At 42.7% G+C, this 21,346-nt stretch overlaps 2 protein-coding genes across 11 annotated transcripts in view; one reads left to right on the top strand and one right to left on the bottom strand.

Moving 5' to 3' along the window:
• Positions 1 to 468: 468 nt before the first annotated feature.
• Positions 469 to 21,346, bottom strand: part of LOC141541874 (carboxyl-terminal PDZ ligand of neuronal nitric oxide synthase protein-like) — a 363,206-nt gene continuing 342,328 nt past the window's right edge. For 6 of the 7 annotated variants that reach the window (XM_074266450.1, XM_074266451.1, XM_074266448.1 and 3 more), the window contains 2 exons: positions 12,218 to 12,548; positions 469 to 5,751 (listed from right to left, as the gene is read on the bottom strand). In XM_074266450.1, the coding sequence (XP_074122551.1) occupies positions 5,241 to 5,751; positions 12,218 to 12,548 (842 nt within the window). In that variant the 3' untranslated portion in view covers positions 469 to 5,240. Of the gene's footprint in view, positions 5,752 to 12,217; positions 12,549 to 16,144; positions 16,578 to 21,346 lie in introns of those variants that run through there. The other variant, XM_074266454.1, reaches the window with a different exon arrangement.
• Positions 15,818 to 20,115, top strand: SPATA46 (spermatogenesis associated 46). Of its 4 annotated transcripts, none has more exons than XM_074266456.1 (5): positions 15,818 to 16,017; positions 16,552 to 16,789; positions 17,590 to 17,669; positions 18,693 to 18,806; positions 19,479 to 20,115. In XM_074266456.1, exons 1-5 carry the CDS (start codon positions 15,969 to 15,971, stop codon positions 20,012 to 20,014), a joined length of 1,017 nt encoding a protein of 338 aa, XP_074122557.1. In that variant the 5' UTR covers positions 15,818 to 15,968; the 3' UTR covers positions 20,015 to 20,115. The 4 variants fall into 4 exon arrangements, with proteins under 4 accessions (XP_074122557.1, XP_074122559.1, XP_074122556.1 ...); XM_074266458.1 differs by having other exon boundaries at positions 15,850 to 16,017; positions 17,487 to 17,669; XM_074266455.1 differs by having other exon boundaries at positions 15,855 to 16,017; positions 18,693 to 18,828; positions 19,459 to 20,115.

Raw genomic sequence — 21,346 nt, 5'->3', positions numbered from 1 at the left:
CTGCATATCAGTCTATCCATCTGTCTATCATCTATATTATTTATCTTCCTGTCTATCCATCCATTTAATCTACCTATCATCTATATTTACCTACCTGACTATCCATTTATCTATTATTCATCTATCTAATCTACCTATCATCTACATTTATCTACCTGAATATCCATTTATCCTCTATTATTCATCGAATCTACCTATATTTATCTATACATTCTTCTATCTCTCCATCCACCATTCTTCATTCATCTTATCACCCACCTATCTATTCATCTACCCACACACACATGTATCTATTATACATGGCTAACATAGGGATTTGTTTTGCTTGACTACAATTTTTGGTTAACAAAATTCATTTTTCTTGTTCTTTTAATGGATGGGGGGAATTTGGAAGTGAAAATGGAATTTTAAAAAATTAGAATCTAGCTACCACCCTCACCTTATATAATAATTTTCTACCAGGACAGAGATAATTCACTCACACTTTTAATTAATAAGGACCAGGATCACTTTATTCCATCAGACTTCAGTTTCACACACATGATGAGAGGACCATTAAGGGAAAATGCTGCCAAAATTCTGAAGGAGAGATGAAGAATTCAAGGTGCATGAGATATAATTTTTGATCGTGGCCAATGTAGGGATTTGTTTTGCTCGACTATGCATGTTTGTTATGAGGGTTTAGTTTGGTTTAGTTTGGTTTGGTTTTCAGTTTTGAGTGGCAAAGTGAGTGGGCCCCAGGGTTACCAAAATGAGTAGAAAAAAAGGGGGGGTCATTGAAGCATTTTTTAAAACACATGAAAAACAGCACAGGCCTTGGAATCAGAGGGACCCAAGTTCAAATCCAGCCTCAGACATTTAATATTTAGTCACTTGACCCCAATTGCATTGCCAAAAAACCACATGCATAGAAGAAAACAAAAGGAAGATTCATGAGGGATACCCACAGGATTGTACAGATAACCTTTGGAAATAACATATTAAATTTGGTGTGTCCTTGAAAAGCTGCACATGCAGTTTTGTGGCTGTATGTGCAATCTTCTTTCTCTGCCCTGCTTTGCGTAGGGTAATGCTCATCTTACATGGTGTTAAGTTCAGAACAAAATAAATGGATGAATCATGAGAGGATTAAATTAGATGATCTCTTAAATTACCATCCAAGTGAAAATCTGGGGTGCTATGTGATCCCGGCAAGGGCAGGGGGATAGGAAAGAGCAGCGCTCTCAATTACCTACTCATTGAAATGATGAACCATGGGGTCTCCCATAAGATCTTCACCTTGCTATGAATGAGGGAACAGTGGATTGTTGCCTTCTTCATTTCCCTTACTGTGCCTGCCACTTGAGAATGAAAAACATCTCTATTCCCCACCCCTTTAGTTTCCCGCCCCCCCCCTCCTTGAAAGAAACAAGCCAGTCCCATCATTGTCAGGGGAAAAAAAAACAAACCCTTTTATTGTGCAATCAACTGCTTTCTATAGAAAATTCCTAAAAATATATAGACTCTATAGAAGAAATAAATCTGATAATTTTCTTTCTCCTTACAACTGAATCCAACCAAAGATTCTCCCCCACCCTCATTCATTAAAAAGATTGGATACACATCTGTCTATATATCCACATATATAACACATATACATATGCTTCCACATAAGCAATATACATTTACATTTCCTTCTGTGCAATGTGTCATAGTGGAAAGACTGCTCTAACTGGAGGCATGGATTCCAATCTTGACTTTGCTCCTTCCTTCCTCTCTCTGGGCCCTTCCCCTCATCTATACAACAAAGAGAAACTCTAAGGTCTTTTCCAGCTCTGATGGTCTATGTCATACAGGCAATGTCTGGAAAAGTTTCTGAGTTTGAGTTTTCGAAAGCTCTCTGTATGGTCTATACAAAGTAGGGCATATATGTGGATATGCAGACCAAAGTGGGCGGAAAGAGTAATGGGCAAAGGAAATAGTATATGTCTTATCTCCCTTTGTTTTTGAAGACTTGAGAATTTCCCTTTGCATCCTTCTCTTTCTCTCTAGATCACCCTCCCTCTTAAGAAGCCGGCCTTCCAAAGCCACCTGAAGAAGGCCACTGGCTGCATTAGCCATTTGCATAAACTTAACTCCTTGGTTGGCAGATGACCGAGCAGAGTCCAGGGAATCACTTGGTAATTTGGGTAGACAAGGCAACTTGATCTAGACGTCTCTCTTCATGTTTGGAAGTTTTGAAGTAATTGTTCACACTAGATATAATCAATCCTTCAAGAGGGAACCTGCAGGTTCCAGACTTGAGTCTCTGAGGGTCCTGATGAGGTAGATAAATACCCTGTTTTGCAAGGGAATTGGAAGGAGAGGATTTCTAAATAGAAATAGAAGAGAAGCTTGGCTCCATTAATTCTATATCCTTGATACACTTGGGTGGGAACCCTTTTAATGACTTCCATGACAAATGAAGACCAAGACCAACAGACCCTTACTGGCTAAGACTCCAGTCCAGACCTGGGAACATCAGAGCAGGCATCCTGTAGCTACTGATGGCAGCTTTGGAATGGAGGAAAGGTAAGGGACATGGCTTCCAAAAGAAGCCAAATTAGTATCCATGGCCTGTGCTACTATAGTCTCTAGAAAGAAATGGCCAAGGTAGTGAAGAGATCACCAGGAGGACAATGTCCTCATTGCTTTATTTCTCAGAGATGGCATGGAGAATCAAGGCTCAAATCAGGAGGACCCCCAGGTAACAGATCTGCAGTCCCCTGAGCCGAATTGGGAAAGCTCAAGTCATCAGGGAGACCATATGCAGGGGACTGCTCTGCTCAGTGGTCTGCTCCCGCTGTATTTCTATGACACTGTGAGACTAAATAAGGCTATTGCCTGGATGTTTGGATCCTCTAAGGCACTCTCCGATAGCTGTCCCAAGCCTTGAATATACAATAGAAGCTAAGGTCCAGAACCACTCTCCTGAGGAGCCAGAGACGAGGTTTGTCCGGGGATGGGGAAAGCCCATTCTGCTTTGGGTTGAAAAGGAAACTGGAGTGGAAAGGCAGAGAGAGTGGATGAAAAATCAGCATTAATGGTGACAAAGACAGAACAAGAGGCAGCCCATTCTCCAACAGCCTCCACAGTTCTTTGCCTATGGCTGCTTTGTATTATAAAGCAAGAAATGGCATCTGGGGATGAGCAAAGAAGGCTGCAGCTGTTGCTTAACTCCTTCAGGAAAGTCTGCCGAAGAGGCAGATGAAAAGTAAATGCAGAGCAGAGGTGAATCTCAGCACAGGAACAGGCAGGAGGAAGAAGTAGGTTAGCCTGGGGCTCCCAGAAAGCTCTGCCTTTTCTCTGGATGTGAATCCTACCCGGGCCCCTCCCTAGAAAATGAAGCCCTCCTCCATTGGGAAGCCTGGTTTCTTCTCGATGTGCATGCTGCCTGGCCTGGGCTCACCCCCTTACACGGTCTCTTGGCTATGGGAAGGCAGCACCCCAAGACTCCTGGTGGGAAACAGGAACAAACAATGGGTTAAACACAGAAGGAAGCACCTGATAACCAGGGATAGTTTCTGTGGGTCCTGGAAGCAGGTGGAAAGTGTGAGCTAAAGCCCTGAAGAATCTGAGGAGAAAACAGGACTCTAGGGGGGGGGGGCGGCATTTGCCAAAGGGCTTTCTACTTTTTTAAAAGTAGTTTGGCAGAGGATAAAACCATCCTACAATGATTTTCCATCTGTCTCATATCTTACTCCAATCCTCCTCTCACGTACTGTGCCCTCGCCTTTGATTCTTAAAATACCCGTAACTATGCTTACTTCTACCTCACTTGAGGTTTCACATCCTTTCAGGCATGTCATTTATATCAGGACAATCCCAGAAGTGCCAGAACAACTTTCCTGATTTCCTTCCATAGTCCTAGATCCAGCAGCCGGCCTCGTTCTCCCCATCAGCTTTCGGCACCTAGAATTCCAAGGCATTTGGCCATCACAGGACCTCACAAGTCAGTTCCTTGGCGGACCGAAAAAGGGATTCAAAAGAGTTTGTTCCTGCAACATTCCCACCAGGGTCTGCTCAGCCTGTTTCCATTCACCTGGAGAGGCAGGTGCTGTCTTCCCTCATAGGGAGAGTTTAAAGGATAATGAGGGTCATAAAGTTTCCAATTGATCATCTCGCCCACGTTGGAAGGGACCACAGGGAAGGAAGAAGGGAAGAAAATGAGCAGCCTTAGTTAGGGGCATTTCCAGGTTCTACTACCCTAGGAGGACTCCGGTCAATGATCTGTGTGACTGTCCCTTAGCAGCTCAGAGGTTGTTGCTCAAACCTAGCAAACAACTTCCCCAGCTTCCTTCTCTTATTACATGACAAAGTGAACAGAGATAATGAGGGGAGCGGACTATGGGCTCCCCGCAGACCCACACCTACAGCTACCACTACCTCAGGTTGTTGTATGTGGCTTTCAAGGCAAGCTTAGCCATCATTAAGCCAAACCAGTCGCTGCCCTGTGGACGTGATTGCAAACTCCTGGCCCTACACCAGAGAGACTCCCATCTCTTAAGGTGGACCGAGCCTAAGGGAATTCCCAGGCTGCACCTGGAGATCAAGACGGGCATTGGGAGGTACGGCCACCAGAGGGGAGTGGAGGGAAAGGAACCCCAGTGTCCAGCAGAGAAGTGAGTTGCATTCCAGAAACAGAATTGTAGAGATTCTTGTTAGACTGGTTTCCTTTCCTGGGACTTGTGTATACCTCAGAGTAATGAAGTGTGGTCAGCGTGTTCCTGAGGGTTACTACCAGAATTAATAGGACTTTTAAAATTATTATTATTATTAAGTATCATTTGTAAATCACAGTGAAATCTGCCCTGCACCATCATCCCAACTGTGTGTGTGTGTGTGTGTGTGTGTGTGTGTGTGTGTGTGTGTGTGTGTGTGTGTAGGTGCAACAGGGGATGAATGGGTGTAGGACAGCATTGGGGAGATACCGAGGAAATAAGGGGGACTACAATGTGACAGGAATTCTTACCTCCTCCCCCACCTCCACAGGAGACAAAAACCATCTAGACACAAGCAAAGCTACTATAGGAGGCTTCTCAGGTCTTGAGCTCCTGGGCCTTGGCAGGATTTTTACCTGGTAACCTGAGAGTGCCTTCAAGTGTGGTGGTTAAAGGGAGAGGGGGGCCTGAGACAGGACCTCCCTGGACAGTGGAAAAAGAAGGCAGGGACGTTGTTTCCCAGATTTAGAAGAAGGACCATGGGGCAAGGGGATGGAAGATCTACTCAAAGGATAGTAGGTCTGGGTGAGGTCCCTCATTGTCAAGACTGGAGGTCCTTGCTTGAGGCGGGGGGCTGCCATCTTCCTGGGGCTCGGTCAGGCCGAGAGGCCCAAGGCTGAGTTTGAGGCCATTTCTTTCACTGAGGCTGGGGGAGGAAGCCCTTCTCCACTCGGTCGTCCTCAGCTTGAAATCACTCTGAGTGTCTTTGTGGATGAGATCCGGCACTGACAAAGGGACCTCTCCGTTGGGCAGGGTCTCACTCCCTGGCACTGTCTCCGTGGAACTCTCTGGTCCCAGATTGTCTTCTGAGACTGGCTCTCCTAGGCTGGGCACTGCGGAAGGCGGCTCCTGGGGTGGCCCAGCCAACAGCTCTGCCCCATACTCCAGGCTGCTCACGACAGGCTGGGGTGAAATCAGCATTTCTTGGGGGCTCTTCAGGGCGCGAGGGGTGCGCTTCTTGGTCACAGGAGGAGGCGGATCGAGGCGGGGGAATGCTTCCAAAAGAGCGGACCTACCAGGAAAGCAACAATTAAGACACATTTTCAATAAATCTCTTAACTTACTAGTGTGTGATATCTGCCAAGTGACTTAACCTCCTCATCCCAGTTCCCAGAAGCCTCACCCATAAAATAGAGATAACAATTACACTATCTTTCCCAGGGAGTTTTTGTGAGGAAAGCCCTCAGGATTACAGGTTTTAGAAATAAAGAGACGCTTAGAAACCTAATCTTGACTTTACTTATCTGGAAACTGAGATCCTTTGTTTATGTAAATGTGAACTATTGTCCTCTCTTCCTCCTCCAATCCATCTTGTACACCCCTGCCAGAAGAACCTTTTTGTGCACAAATCTGGTGGGGTCACTTGTCTATTCAGAAGTCTTGGGTGGCTCCCTACAGCTCAGCAAAGTCCTCTGCTGGGAATTCAAAGTTCTTGGTGCCAACCTACCTTTCCAGTCTTATCTCCTAGGACCCTTCTCTAGGGGTCTCTCTAGGACTCTGCTCCAGGCCACCCTGGACTGCTCTGCCCCACAAGCCAACCTGGCACTCAAAGGCTTGTCCCCGAGCACCTTTGCTTGGCGTGATCCCAATGTGCCACCCAATTTTCCTGCCCATTGTAAGAGGATGGCACAATAGAGAGGTAGCTCTATGCTCAAGTCCCATCTAGGATCCGTGCTGACTGGGTGACGTTAGAAGGACTGTCCCTGTAATAGCTCTGATTGGTCTCCCCATAAATGGTCCTCCTAAATAAACATCATTCCTACTTTTCCATTCTATAAACTCTAGTGGCTCCCGATTGCTTCCAGGATCAACTAGAGAGATACTATTATTATTCCCATTTTACAGATTAGGAAACTAAGGCTGACTTTGCTCACAAAGCTAGTAAGGATCTCAGGAAGAATTCTAACTCCAAATCCTACACTCCATCTGCTGTGCCACTTTTCTGTCTCAAAATTATAGCATTTGACTTTCACAACAACCATGAAGTATTTAAAATTATTTTAGAAATGTTATAATCAGTCAATCAACATTTATTAAATGCCTACTACACTTCAAGAAGGCATCCAGGTGGATCAGGAGATAGGCTGTGGATCTGGAGTCAGGAAGACCTGACTGAAATCTAGCCTCAGCACTCGCTAGCTGTGACCCTGGTAAGTCTCACTCTGATGGACAACTGGACAACAACAACAATGAGCCAAGCATTGGGCCCTGTTCTGGAGATATAAGGGCAAAAAAAAAATAAATAAAAAACTAGCCTTTGATCTCAAAGAGCTTGGTCTACTGGGGAAGATGATGTGGAAATAACTAGTTCAGCAGATGCTTGCTGATTGATTATTTTTTAATGTTTATGTTTCCTCTTTCTGAAAAGAACATGAGTTTCTCATGGGCAAGGACTGCATCTTACCATTCTTGAAAATCATTAAGAAACACATTGAGTTCAGCAATCCAATTGGCTGCCACTGGAGGAAGGCAGCCACTTTTCTACAATCTACCTGAATTGTTCCTCACTGTACTTGGAGAGTTACAAGGGGGCCAGATCCTATCCAGAAACAACCTCCAGCAGCATTGGCAAACTCACAATAAGTAATGATGCTGCCAGTCAAATCACAGACACCCAAAAGGAAGATGAGGGCATAGTGATTGAGAGAAAGAAAAGATGTGAAAGTGTTCTGAGAACTGACCATGACTCTCTACCCTCCCCCACCCTTGGGGAGATAGTAGGGAGGGAATCTGAATAAAAATAAATTTTTAATTCAGAGGCTGTTTAGGCTCATAAAAGTCCAGAGATAAATGAGATGTCAGTGATTATCTATGCAGATTTATAAGTGAATAAGCCTTCCATCAATAATGCCCCCAACACAAGGTCAAAAAGCCTCCACTCAAGACCCCAAGTGGAAGAGAATTGACTATCTTCAAAGGTCATCCCTTCTACTTTTGGAAGTTTAATTATTAGCAAGCTTTTTCTTGAGCTGAAATCTACCTCGCTACAACTATATCCTTCCTAGTAAAACAAATCTTGCCCTCTTTCCACATGGCAAATTTTCCAGTACTAAAAGCTAGCTACTTCTTACCTTCTTTCATCCATGCTATACATCTTTAGGTAATTCTAATGATTTTCATCTCTTTGATCAAATCCTCTCTCACTATGCTGGTCACTCTCTCAGAATCTGGATTGTCTCCAGTTTATCAATGTCCTTTCTACAATATGTTGCCTACAACTAACTACAAAACCCCAGATGTGCTCCGACCAGTGTAGATTACAGTGGGACTCCCTGAGAATCATAGGACGTCAGAAGGACCTGAGGAAACATCCAGTCCAACCCAGAACTGAAAAAGAATGCTTTCTTTGATGGAGGTAAGTATTGGTCCACCCTTGGCTTGCAGACTCCCATCAAAGGGGACTCACTGCCTCTTGACACAGTCCATTCTAATTCTGAACAGCTCTAATATTTAGGAAATATTGTTTTATAGAAAACATTTACTGTACCTCTGCGATATCTATCATTGTTTCTAGTCTTGTGAACCAAGAGAACAAGTATGATGATACTCAGCAAAAATTATGTTTTCTATAAGTCTCCTCTTTTCTCTGAAGAAATCCCCATTTCCTTCAACCAGTCCTTATACATTATGAACATAAGTCATCTGATAGTACTCTTTAGGACATTTTCCAGTTTACCAATGTCTTTCCTAAAATGGGAGTACCCAGAAATGAATGCAGTACTCCAGAAGGTCTGATGGAGGCAGAGAAGCAAATCTATGGTCATCCTCTGAAAATCAATAGGTGAAACTCCCTTTAGGGAGTTTTGCTTTCTTCAGGCCCCTTTTGCATCTCCTGGGTTGTCAAGTGATGGCAAAACAAAACTAGCATTGGCCAGGAGATATGAAGGGGGTGAGTGTGACTTTGATTGCTGTATTGTAAACAAAAATTTTCCTAAGCTACAAGGAATAAAAATGGGAAAAGAACTCAAAATAGGTTTTCATGTGTAAACACCTGAATTTCTGTAGAGCCACGACTAAAACGTCTAACTGTGTGATCTTTGGTACAAGGTACCACAGTTAAAAAGTCTTAGAGATCAAAGTTGAACTGAGACGTTCTGATTCTGGGATTAGCAGGCTAACCCACATTGTACCACTTAGCTGCTCAAGATGAAGGTTAACAGGGAAAGGCTTATAGTAGAACTAGGACTGGCTTGGGTGAATGGAAAGGGGAGGATGAAGAAGTCTTGACAACTGACTGGCTAAGGAAAATAAAGGAGAAGAATGAATCCAAAAGGATTCTAGGGTTATAAATTTGGATAGTCTTGGAAGATGATTATGTCCTTATTAGAGACAGGGAAGTCTAAAGGTGGAAAGGATTTATGGGGGGAGATAAGGGAGAGAAATAATGAATTCAAGTCTCCTGACCCAGATGAATTATATTGTAGCCACTAAAATTATACTGTAGGCACTAAAAAGTAGACATTTGTAGAAGCCACTGCCAGGGATCTTGAAGGCTTTCTGAAAGATCGACAAAGATGAGAGAAGAATGAAGATGGGTAATTCCAAAGGGGGAAAAATACTTCCAAAATAATTCCAAAGGGAAGAATAACACTGGAAAACTACCTAGGCCATGTAAGTGAATGAGGAGAATACTAAAGGGGGAAAAAGAAGTGATATTGAACTTGGATCTGAGAGACAGGCCGATTTCTCCTTCATTTTACAGAAGAGAAAAACCAAGGTTCAGAGCTGTTAAATTCCAAGATCTTCCAGTAATTAAGAAGCAGAGCCAGATTCTAATATAGGTCTTCAAATTCCGAAATCAGTACTCTTTTCACTGTATGGTGCCCATCAAGTTCAATTTACTAAAAAAAAGTCATATCAGACTCAACATTTCCTCTTACTGGAGACTAGCAGATCAGAGAAATACTGCTGGGTTTCAGCAAGGCATTTGGTGAAAATATGGACAAGATGGAGAAATTCAGGTTGAATGACCATACAATGAAGTAGATTCTGAACTCTTTGATAGGACATACCCAAAGAGCATTGTTTAATGAATCCAGGCCACCTTGAAGGGAGGTGACAAAGCACAGGCTCTGTTTTCGGCCCTGCTCCACATCAATGACTTGAATGAAGGTGTAGCTGTCAAGGATAGTTAATGAATTAGATGATAGAGTCAAGATTCAATAAGACAGGCTGGAATGATGGACTGCATCTTTCAAGTTGAAAATTGAGAATGATAAATGAAAATTCCTGCACTTGGATTGAATTTTTTAAAAAACTACACATTAATAGTTGACATTTATGTTCTGTTTTAGGGCTGCCATGATCTCATTTACTCCTTATAGCTTGAAAATTAAGAATGATAAATGGAAATTTCTACGCTTGGGTTGAATTAAAAAAAATTTATACATTAATAGTTGGTATTTATGTCTGTTTTGGAACTGACATGATTTCATTTTATTTTTCCCCTGAGGCAATTGGGGTTAAGCGACTTGCTTAGGGTCACACAACTAGGGAGTGTAAAGCGTCTGAGGTAGACCTGGTGCTTTACCCACTGCACCACCTAGATGCCCTTCAATTAATTCTTATTGCTGAACTGGTGTACTGAGGTACCCCATCTTTTCCTTCTAGGCATTTGCATGGCCTGTCTTCCATAACTGGAGTATATTTTCTCCATATTCCTATGTCTTAGAAATCCCTTGCCTCCTATAAAATTAGTTGAGTGTGCCATTTCCCTATGGTAAGCCTTTCCAGATCCATTTCTCCTTAAATTATCATGAATATGCTTATCTATCTATATACAGTGAATCCTACACCCAGTAAAATGTATAGCTCTGAGAGAAATTATTATTAAATAATTAATTGTTATATCGGGGAGATGCTGGGCTTTTCTCTCCCTGAAACTTTATTCTATGTTAGTCCAAGCTAGTATCTGAAAGACATTGTGGATGGATGTGATAGGTCAAATCCTCTGAATACATGCCTTTTGATACTGGGTGGGACTTGTTGCTCCATCCAATGGGAGAACCTTGCACAGAATTGAATCTAAGGTAAATTCTGGTCCACAGTGCCAGGTCTGAGCAGAGATGGATACTTTTTTGTTGTTGTTTGTTTGTTTCAATTGCCCTAAGTGGGTAATTAGCATTTATGAACTGTTTTAAGGCTGACCTGATCTCATTTAATCCTTATAATTTGAAAATTAAGAATGATAAATGAAATTTCTTCACTTGGGTCAAATAAAAATAACAACTGCACATTGATAGTTGGATAAGAAATAGGTCTCTTTGCCTAAGACTGAGTGATCAGTTATTTCTCCATACCCTTATTAGAAAAATCCCACTTCGCATTATAATATTCATTTTCTTATTACTTGTTAACCAATCAGAGCTGATTGCCAACTTTAGGAACACCCATTCTTCCAAGGGCATATAAGCCTTTAGTAGTTCTATGAAATGGGTCTTTGGCATTTGAGAGGGCCATTAATCCCTTTTATTATCTATTGTTAGCATGATTAATATAATGATTAATTAGCCAGAAACTAAGTCTCTTGAACTTTTTCTATGTCATAGCTCCTTAAGAGCAGGAATGGATTTTCATTTTCTTTTGCTCCCAGTGCCCAACTGGAATGGTACACGAGTATAAGCATTTTTGTTTGTTTAGATGTGTGCTTTCATGACTTTAGAGAGCTCCCAGGGGAGAACACTCCAATTACTAGTCTAGATGATGAATGTTCTGTAATTTATAGCTTTTAAGAGAGTGGCCTGAGGTCACACATTCATGATATGTCAATGCAGAGCCTTCAATCATAGTTTTTCTGACTCTAAACTTAAGTTCTCGATCCAGTCAGCCATGCTGCCTTTTTATAGATTTTTTTTCATTTTTATTGATGAAAAAGCTGAGCTCCAGAGATTACCCATGGCCAGAGCTAGTGAGTGATAGAGGCCAGATTTAACTAAGTCCTTATCTACTGCACATAGGATAGGCCAGATGTGGCCAGATGGCATTAAATGTGAAATAAACTTGAGAGTTTTAGTGGATTTGGTATCTTAGTTATGAATTAGTGGTATGACAAGGCAGCCAAATAAAAGTTAATAGGGTTTAAACCTCATTAAAAGACACTATACAAGAGCAAAGTCAGGATAGTGAAATAAAGATAAGAAGTTCACTTAGCTCTCCCAAATTCTCCACCAAACAACTTTAAAAATGCCTCAAAACAAAATCTAGAGTGATGGAATCCACAAAAAAACAGGGAGAAATGATTTTCTAGCCCAAGACAACTTAGAAGGTTGAAAGGAAATGCATATCTCACTGGGGTGAAAGCAGAGCACAGTCCTGCACTGATGGTATCCAGGTAAGTCAGTGCAGGCCATAGGAGTGGGGTTTGGGAGAAGGTGACTGAATCCGTAGTGGAGACTTCCAGAGCTCTCGGCCCATAGACAGTAAAGGGGTTGAACAACTATTCAGAAGGAGGTTATGGGCACATTTTGCTGGCAACTCACCTTTCTTCTTCTTGCCAGCTTCCTGGTGGAATATCATCTGGAGCAGACAATGTGGCTCCTGCATTTTTGTTGATCTCCATCACTCCTGCAGTGTTCCCAAGATTCCCTGGCTCTTTCCTCCGCAAGAAATCATTGACCTTGGCTCCCACAGCCTTCCCTAGGTTCTTGAGATGCTGGCTGCTGCCCACTCGGAGCCCCGGCCCACTTGCTTCCATGGAGCCCATAGCTGTTGAGCTGAAGGTGGTAGACTTGGACAGGTGGGGAAAGGAACGGCTTGGTTGCAACTTTGGTGTGGGCGCTGTGTTAGAATTCTCAAACATGCTTTGGTCAACTGGGAACAGAAATGGATAAAGAAGCAAGAAGGTAAAGGGAGGAATGGGAATTAAGGAACAAAAACTTTTTTTTTTCCACCTGGACTCAATAACCTCATCTCCCCTACTCTAGTCTTTATATCTGCACAAGCACTTTCCAATAAAACACCACCCTTCACCACAATTTTTTCAACTTCTAAAAGCTTTGGAAATACTTAGGAAAGAGCTGACTAGTCTATTCCTGAATTCTTTTAATTTCATAGACTAGATATATGCAAAATAGTGACTAAATCTATAATCAATAGATTGTTTAACAATTAATTTTAGAGTTCCAGAGTTTACTTGTAGATATTTTCATTGATTTGGATCTGAATCCTCAACAGTCTTCGTGGCTCATCATTTCACAGATGAGAAAACAGGCTTAAAAATTGTTCAACTTTTCATAGGTGGCAACATAATTGATCTGGAAGTTGTATCCAATTCCTCCCATTCTAAAGCTACTCCTCTTTCATTGTCTATGTTGCTTCTCTTTAATCCACACTTTTCAGCTCTATTAATTCCTTCCCACCTCCATCTTAGAATTTCAGGAGAGAGTGGGAAACAGAACCACTTGACATGTCCATTCAAACCACCAGACCTTGGAAGCAGTTAAGAACTTAGAAAGGGATGGAAGATATTATTGTTGTACCACAAAATGTCATGACCACTTCTATCTAATTATGTGACTTATCACACATCTGGGTGATGGGACGGGATGGCTAAGGAGGACCAGGAGACTTTTCTATAGAACTCTACCCATGTACTCACCTTACCCTTGCTTATAAACATGGAATTGATAGGTTGATAAAACAAAGACTGACTTGTCCATATTATCTAGAGTTTAGAGCTCGACTGTTCATGCCTGTTGACAACTAAAGAGGAGGAAAATTTCAGCAGCTGGAATTTATAGCACCTCAGAGGTACGGCAGACCTTAGAGGCCAACCAGTCCAACCCTCATCCACTTTGGGTGCTGGTTTCTTGGGGGAAGCGGGCAGAGCTGTGCATGACTATTCCAAAGTAGAGGGAAATTATGTATTTTTCATGCAATAGCATTTGCATTTTGATGACTCACTTATACTTACACAACCCCAAAAGTATTCTCTTTTGCTTTTCCATCTTCCAGTAAGGCAGACTCTATTGCCCCTCCAGTTTTATGTAACACTAATTCTTAGATACTATTAGAGATTTTATTTATTATTGAAGATACATGGATTTAGGGATCATTTGACCCTGAGATTAGTAACTGAGACTGATCAACAAATTTCCTTTCCTGGGATTGACTTTAGCTGAATTAAATTCCTACCTCTTAAATGGGAGAAGTAGGGGCGGGGGACAAACAGGAACTGAGAACCCCATCTTTTAAATGAAAAAAGCCTGAGCATTATGAGAATTTATATTGGTGTGTCTGGATTGTCAGCCTAATCAGTGACTTTTCTGCTGTTATACTACTTCCATGATCACTTGGGCATTCTAGCCCAGAGATGATTAGAGACACAGGCACAGGTGGATTTCCTGTGACTTGAGGACTGGATTCTCCACCCATACATACTAAATTAATCTTGTTCATCTCCTGAAGGGGAGAATGAGCAAAAAGTCTCTGGGATCCTTTTTAGGTGGCTGTACCCCACTGCAACTTTCTCAGAGAAACCCACATTGTGATATAAGCTTCATTCAGATGTATCTAAACTTATATTATAGAGCGGGTTTCTCTGCCCTTAGCTGATGGGTAGAGTGGGAGTCTACAGCAGTCACAAGTTTTAGGTAGCGATAGCCTGTGTCAACTTCTCTGGACAAGCAAGTTTCCACATATCAAGAAAATTCAGAGGGGAAAGGATGGTATAAAACTTCTTTCTCCTTCACAATAAGAAGCTTCCTACCTTTCATCCCTTTAACTCCTCCCTACCATTGTCCCCTGAACTTGACTCCTCAGAAAAGTGGTTGGAAAAAGGACTATTGTAGGTTCCCTCTATTCATATCAAATAATTAGGAACAGAACCTTTATCAGGAGACACTCCATCCAAATCACCTCCGAGTGTACTAATGGGAAACTTGCTCCATCCAGGCCATATTCAATCTCACCCACATACTCTACATGGAATATCAGGATAAGTCTTTGACACTCTCAACAATAGAGCTTGACTGCTTCCTAAATGTCCATATGGTGGCTTGTTCTTAATGGCTTTATCACTGACTCTCATTTTTAAATAAAGTTCATTTTGCTTCTTGCTTTTCCCTATCCCTCATCTATTATGGCTCAGGGGCAAAGCCTGTCACCTAGCAGGAAGATCTTTGGAATAAACCCATTTAACTGCCTCTACCAAAGGCATAGCACACTTTAGTTTGAGACTCAAGGGGACATAGGACCCAACAACAGGATGGAGAAGCTGAAACTTTTCTCTCCCAGTGTGGCTTCCTCATTTGAAGTTCTTCAAGTTATCAGGCAAGCATAGCTAATTGAAGGGAAGTACCCCCACAAATATAAAGCTCAAAAATTAGAAAATATCGCTGTTATCGTTTCGGATCTCCTGGATCTCTGCCCTTTTCCCCTAGACAGGAGCCCGCTCACACATGACATATTTATATAGTACATCACTGTGGTCAACTTAGACCACTACATACTACCATTTGAAATTCAAATTCAGTTCTACAAGTAATTATTAAGCACCTGCTAAGAGAAAAGCACTATACTAGGTACTAAAAAATCAAAGGCAAACATTAAAATGATCCCTTAGTCTCTGCCCTTTGGTTAATTTACATTCTATTGGGAAGGGGGGGATAAGTATTTTCTCTCCCATATATTAAAAAGTTACCCTTCAAATAAAGCCCATTGTATATTATTGTCTAATGAGTTCATATGTATGTATGTGTCTTGTTTCCACATGGAGAACACAAGTTCCTCAGAGAAGGTCCCATATCAGATTTCATGGTAACTCCATAGTGGTCATTCAAATATTTACTGAAATGCATTCATTCTGTGTAAACAATTGAGTTTACTGTATATTCTGGAATATTCCAATACTCTCAGCACGGGGGTGAGCTGGAACACTTTCTGAGTTCCTTCTCACTCCCAGAACCCCAGGAATCTTTTCCAAAATCTTATCTGGGCAAGTCTAATAGATGTAGCCTGTGGGTAAATTCTGATAGCCTTTCTGGAATATCCTGCTGGGAATTATGCTTTTCCCCCAAGCCATGACATGGATAGAATCCCCCTCCCCTCATGGTCTGAGTGGTACCAGGCCAAGTTTCCTTGACAACAACCATATAGATAATCAACAATCAAATTTGGGGGGTGGGAGAGAAGGCAGAGTACAGCAACAGCATCGTCTCAGCTAGGACATCCATGGGCATTGGCATGAATCAAGGAAGAGAACACAGAAGCTTGATCTCCTAAGATACAAGAATGTCTGAGACAACTCCCCAGAGGCACAGGGCTCCAGTGATTATTGGAGGCGAGAATGACTGGACCTGGGACCAGGCCTCCCTCCCCCAGCACCACCACACACAGCATGCACACACAGGGGCAGAGAAGGGGGCATTCTGCAGCATGCGTCACCGGTGGGGGAAAGGGTGTCTTACCTGACCCAGACAGGGGCTCGGAAAGCAGGCGGGAGAGAAATGAGAAAGAAACATTGTATGAGGTGACCAGTACAGGAAGGTGTCTCTAACTGCCCTTGAGCCTCCGACACGGAAATGCCAGGGGCCCGTCTCAGGCCAGAATGGGGTCCTCCTGCCAGGAGCATAATGGGAATCTCAGAGATGACCAGCTCAGTAAATGACTGGCTTGGGTCAGCTTTGCCTTTCAGCATTTTCAGAGGAGGGACCTTCTTCCCCATTATATTTTAGAGTGCTTTAAAAGCACTAGGTTTGTTATTTTTTAAAGTGATGTCAGTGGTGGAAAGTGAATGGAAAAAGGGGGAAATGAAATCCCAGGTGCTCCCGGCCTCCTCAGTTTCACTTATCATTATCTACCTATCATTTCCTAGGATGCAAATCACGGCATCCTAAAATGTTCCACCTGGAAGGAATGAGAGGTCATCGATTTCAGCCCTTCCTTGTGACAGATGAAGACAATGAAGTGCAAAATGGGGGGATTACCTGTTCAAAGACACATTGTTATTTGCTAGCCAAGCGAGGCCTGGGATCTCACCCCCCACTCCGTTATTCTTTCCATTGTACAATGATGCCTCGAATGACAGTGCTAAGACAGTCCAAGTTTCCAAGGTAAGCCTTGATTATTTCCGCTACAGCTGCTTCTACCAAACAGGAGAATTATATTGCACGCTCCTAGGGTCTCAGTGAAAGAATATTTCTGTCACTATTTTCCCACTGGGTAGCACCCCAAAGAAATACAGAAAGACTAATTCCCCCTTCCTCTCCTCTCTTCCCCCACAGGCAAACCCACACACTTTTTCACATGCCCCACACAACTTTGTCAGTTCCTTCTCAGTAGGGACTTTATATCTCCCCCCAATATAACTTAGCACACTGTCGTGCATCCTAACGGATGACCGTGGTGATAAAAAAGGTAGCCTGGGATAGAAAGCTTGATTTCATTTTTATTTTTTGAGGGTAGGGAGGAGAGGGTAGTAAGACAAGAAGAGACTTAATTAGAATAAAGAATTTTTGGGGGGCTGGATGAGAGGCAGTGAAGTGAACAGAGAAAGGTAAAGATAGGATGACATCAAGGAAGGTCCTACAGAGAGAAAGTCACCATGATTTTTATTCTTTGTTGGGTGATACTTAGAACAGACCCAAGGTGTGTAAAACTTAGGAATGGTAGAATCGAGTGAAATAATAAGAATTTAGAGTTAGCCAAATCCCCAAAGTGGGGATTTAAACCCTTCTTTGGCTAGCAATTGGTCCAGCTGTGCTGGCAAGTGGAATCATGTGACCTTCTTATGATGTCAAATGATCTCAGAATGTTTATCGCCTGGACAACACAACTAGCATCTAAGGAGGAAGAGAAAGCTATCTCCATAACTTACCAAGAGTCAGAACATGGAGAACTTCTCTCTCCTTAGCATTTCAGGACCACGGATCTCTTCCTCTGCCATGAATACTTTTCCTGATATTACATCCTCTCGCGCAACCAGCTTACCAGGTAAACTATGGGTGAAGCTGGGAACCATGAGTTTATCTTTCTTTGAAGTACTTTATTAGCCCCACTGGCTGATGTATAGGACCAGAAGCTTAAAGTGTCCAATTATTTATTCTTCTACATGGGTGGTGGGTCATGGAAAGTACCAAATGGTTAAGATTGTTTTCACTTCTATAGCAGGGGTGGAACAAAACATATCCTGTCAATTTTCTGTAGATTTTTTATCCCTTTAGTTTGTATTGATTTCCAAAATGAAACATGTATTTTCTTAAAATGATTTACCACTCTAATCATCATGGTATGCTCTGGCTTTGGTTAGATAAATTACAGAGAAATCTAGCCTTTGAGTCCACCACCTAATGTGAAAAAACGTATTGATATGGACAAAGAGGAATATGGTTTTGGCAAACCAATGAGTGGTGGTTGTTTTTTTCCCTTATGCACCCCTTGGTTATGTAAACAAGATTGTGATACAACATCAAAAACTGCTATTTCTTGGGAAAGAAGCTGTGTGTTTAAGCTTAATCAACTCCACTGGGCCAACAAGGCAGAAGGCCCAGTACTTTAATCCTGACCAGTGGTCATCTTTTTTGACTGTGAGTGAGGTCTCTGGGTCAGAGGTCCTCCGTGACACTGTATGGAACCTGTGCTTGTGTGCTCACAAGAGACACTGAGTCCAGGATAACTTAAAACCCCGCAGTATAGAGGGCTATACGCATGCAGAATACAAGAAGGGCTTGAGAGAGAGAGGGTGGACCAGGAGGAAGAACAAAGTTGTCTCCTTTACCCCACCTGCTCTTTCCTGTATTTCAATGAAATGGTCCCCTTCAGAAATCTCCTAGAACATCATTTGAAATGGCCTTGCCTCATTGCACTGCGTGTTCGTGGTGTCATCTCAATCCCAAGAGATCATTTGGCAAAGATGAGAACAAAGAACCAAAGAGGAACCTTCCCCCAATCCCACTGGATGTTCCAGAAGGGCGACTCTCCACTTAGCTTACCAGAGTATTTCCTTCTGTCACTCAGACATCTCAAAGACTCCTGGACCTGGTGAGGTGCCCACCCCTGCTCAGGTCCTGCCACCCCAGTACCAATGCAGTGCTCTCCGGCATGGGGTACATAACACGGTGTTCTCAGCAGGTGAGGTCTTCCCCAACCGTGTGTGTGTTCACGTAGAAACAGCTATGTAGGTGCATGTATCCGTATACATCTATGTCTGTGAAACTGGAGTGAGAGGGCTGCTCCCGAAGGCAGGGAGGTTGAGAAGCTTTGCGACCACATGCCTTGTTTTCTGCTTCTCTCTCTCATCCTTTGATTCTTTAACCCGCCACCCCTTGACTCCCAGGAATCAGGGTGAAGGGAAAAGGTCAGCAAGGGAGGAAAAATTAATTGGTCATGAATGTAAACATTGCTAGTGTAAATGTTGAACATGGAATTGTGTTCTGGGCTGCCTTCTGGGTGGTGTGTCTGTATCTTCAGGGGAAGGGTTATCTCCAGGGAAGGACTATCTCAGGAAGCGGCAAGATTCGGCAAAGTCACACGCCGAACTTTCAAGATCATTTGCCCAAGATTATGACTATTTTGCCCCAGAGACTGAACTGCTGTAACACTTAACCCACTTAAAAACAAACCAAAAAAAAAAAAAAAGGAAACAGGTTGAAAGCCCCAAATTGTTCTCCCAAATCCACCGATGCTTCTCAGACATCCAACTCACTTCCTCTACTGGGGACACCCAGCCCCAAACTTTATCAAGCCCAGAGGGATTCCCCAAGCACTAGAGGCTTAGGTTCAGCTCTTTTCTTCCCTTAATAGACTGTGCCTTGGGGGACACACCAAGCACTGAACAGCTGAGGCGGAATTGTACCATCTACCGGCCCTGGTTCTCCCCTTATAGCTACTTTGTGTGCACAGATAAAGAAAGTCACTTGGACACCTACAGCTTCCCAGAGGTACAACGGGATGAGGGCAGGGAGGGCAGGGGGGACACTGGCCAGCCTGAGGATATGGCCGAGAGCATCTGCTCCTCCTCCTCCTCCCTGGAGAACGCCTGTCCCCGGGAAACCACCAAGAAACCCAGACCTGGCCTGGACTCCAAGGACTACATCACATCCCAAGACATCCTGACAGCTTCCAAGTGGCACCCCGCCCAGCAGAACGGCTACAAATGTGTGGCGTGCTGCCGCATGTACCCCACGCTGCACTCCCTGAAAAGTCACATCAAAGGGGGGTTCAAGGAAGGCTTCAGCTGCAAGGTGTACTACCGAAAACTGAAAACTCTCTGGGGAAAGGAGCAGAAGGCACGGCCGGGGGACAGGGTCTCCACCAGCAGCTGCCAGACTTTCAAGTAGACTTACAGCAGCCCATTAGACCAGACCAAAGGAAAATACAGGGGGTTAAAAACTATGTTATGTCTAAAGAAGTGAGAATAAATCAAAAGTATTAGTCACAAGCTGGTATTAAGTCTAACCATATGGTAATTTCTCTGCCCTGGTGGTAACAGGAGTAACATTTGGGTTGTTTTGGAACTGGTTGAAAGAATAAGATCCCCAAAGCAGTCAGTAATATGTCGATGTCACATTGGAAGGGGAGGTTTTTAATGACGTGCCCCAGGAATCTCGGATTCATCTGTGACCCAACCTTTGCCAGTTATTTAAATGGGCATAAATGGCACATGCATCACTTTTGGTTGGATGACAGAATCGAGACCCAGAGTGACTTCACCAATTTAGGATAATGGGTCAAATGAAATTAAGATGGTAAATGTTTCAAAAATCAACTGTATAAATAGAAAATAAAGGAGATAAGGCTAGAAATAGGTCCTGTAAAAAATGCTGAGGGCTTTAGTTGCTACAAGTGAGCCAATGGTGTTTTACAGAAGTCATAAAAGTGAATGCAATCTTAATTTGCAGTAAAAGACACCTAATTAATGCCCAGAATGAAGGAGGTGATTAAGCCCTATCTTCTAAATTACATTTCCTCTACTCAGTTCTTGGTGTTTCCATTTCCCAACTAGATTCACCTAATCTGGGGATTCCTGCAGGGTTTGTTTCTTTAGTAACTTACGTCACTAGAAGATCACTTCTCACTCAGTGATCTAGTGATCTCTTACTGCCACAGCATGAGGGGAAATAGACATTTTTGGTGTTTGGGTAATGTTCTTCCCAGACAGGCCAGCCTAAGATTGACTCTCTTCATCTGAGAATTCCATAGGATTATAGGTTATGGCTCAAAATATGCCCTAATTGGAGCCTTGCGAGCAGTTGCACAATTTCATATGAAGTATTACTCGCCATCATTCTTCTCTCCATCACATTAATGAATGGGTCTTTTACCTTAAAAACACTTTCAACCACCTAAGAAAACTGATGAAAACTGATGACTAATTATTACAACATGACCTCTCATCATAATACAGATAAGGTTACATAGTCAGTGACAGGATTTGAATTCAAGTCTTTCTGACACCAGACTCAGTATTATTTTCACTGTCCCACACGCTTCATGGGACTTTGTATCAATGTCAGCCAAGATTTTCCTGGTTATAAAAGTCAATATGTATTATATGTAATTAAGTGAATATATATATACACAAGTAATGAATAGATCACCTGGGCCTGGAGCCCGGATGACTCGAGCTCAAAGCTAGTCACAAACACACCAGTTTGTACAATCTTAATGAA

Source organism: Sminthopsis crassicaudata, chromosome 4 (genome assembly GCF_048593235.1).
Source record: "Sminthopsis crassicaudata isolate SCR6 chromosome 4, ASM4859323v1, whole genome shotgun sequence".
In the NCBI taxonomy this organism is placed as follows: Eukaryota; Metazoa; Chordata; class Mammalia; order Dasyuromorphia; family Dasyuridae; genus Sminthopsis; species Sminthopsis crassicaudata.
The sequence above is the reverse complement of the archived record's forward strand: the minus strand, read 5'-3'. Positions and strand labels throughout refer to the sequence as shown.

What these genes read in the sequence shown, in the direction of transcription:
- SPATA46 (XM_074266457.1), top strand. Translation starts at nt 15,969, where the DNA reads ATGTCTGAGACAACTCCCCAGAGGCACAGGGCTCCAGTGATTATTGGA. An exon ending in TCGCGCAACCAGCTTACCAG is followed by an intron (nt 17,670 to 18,692) that starts GTAAACTATGGG and finishes TCTGTCACTCAG; the next exon opens with ACATCTCAAAGACTCCTGGA. An exon ending in TAACACGGTGTTCTCAGCAG is followed by an intron (nt 18,807 to 19,478) that starts GTGAGGTCTTCC and finishes TTCCCTTAATAG; the next exon opens with ACTGTGCCTTGGGGGACACA.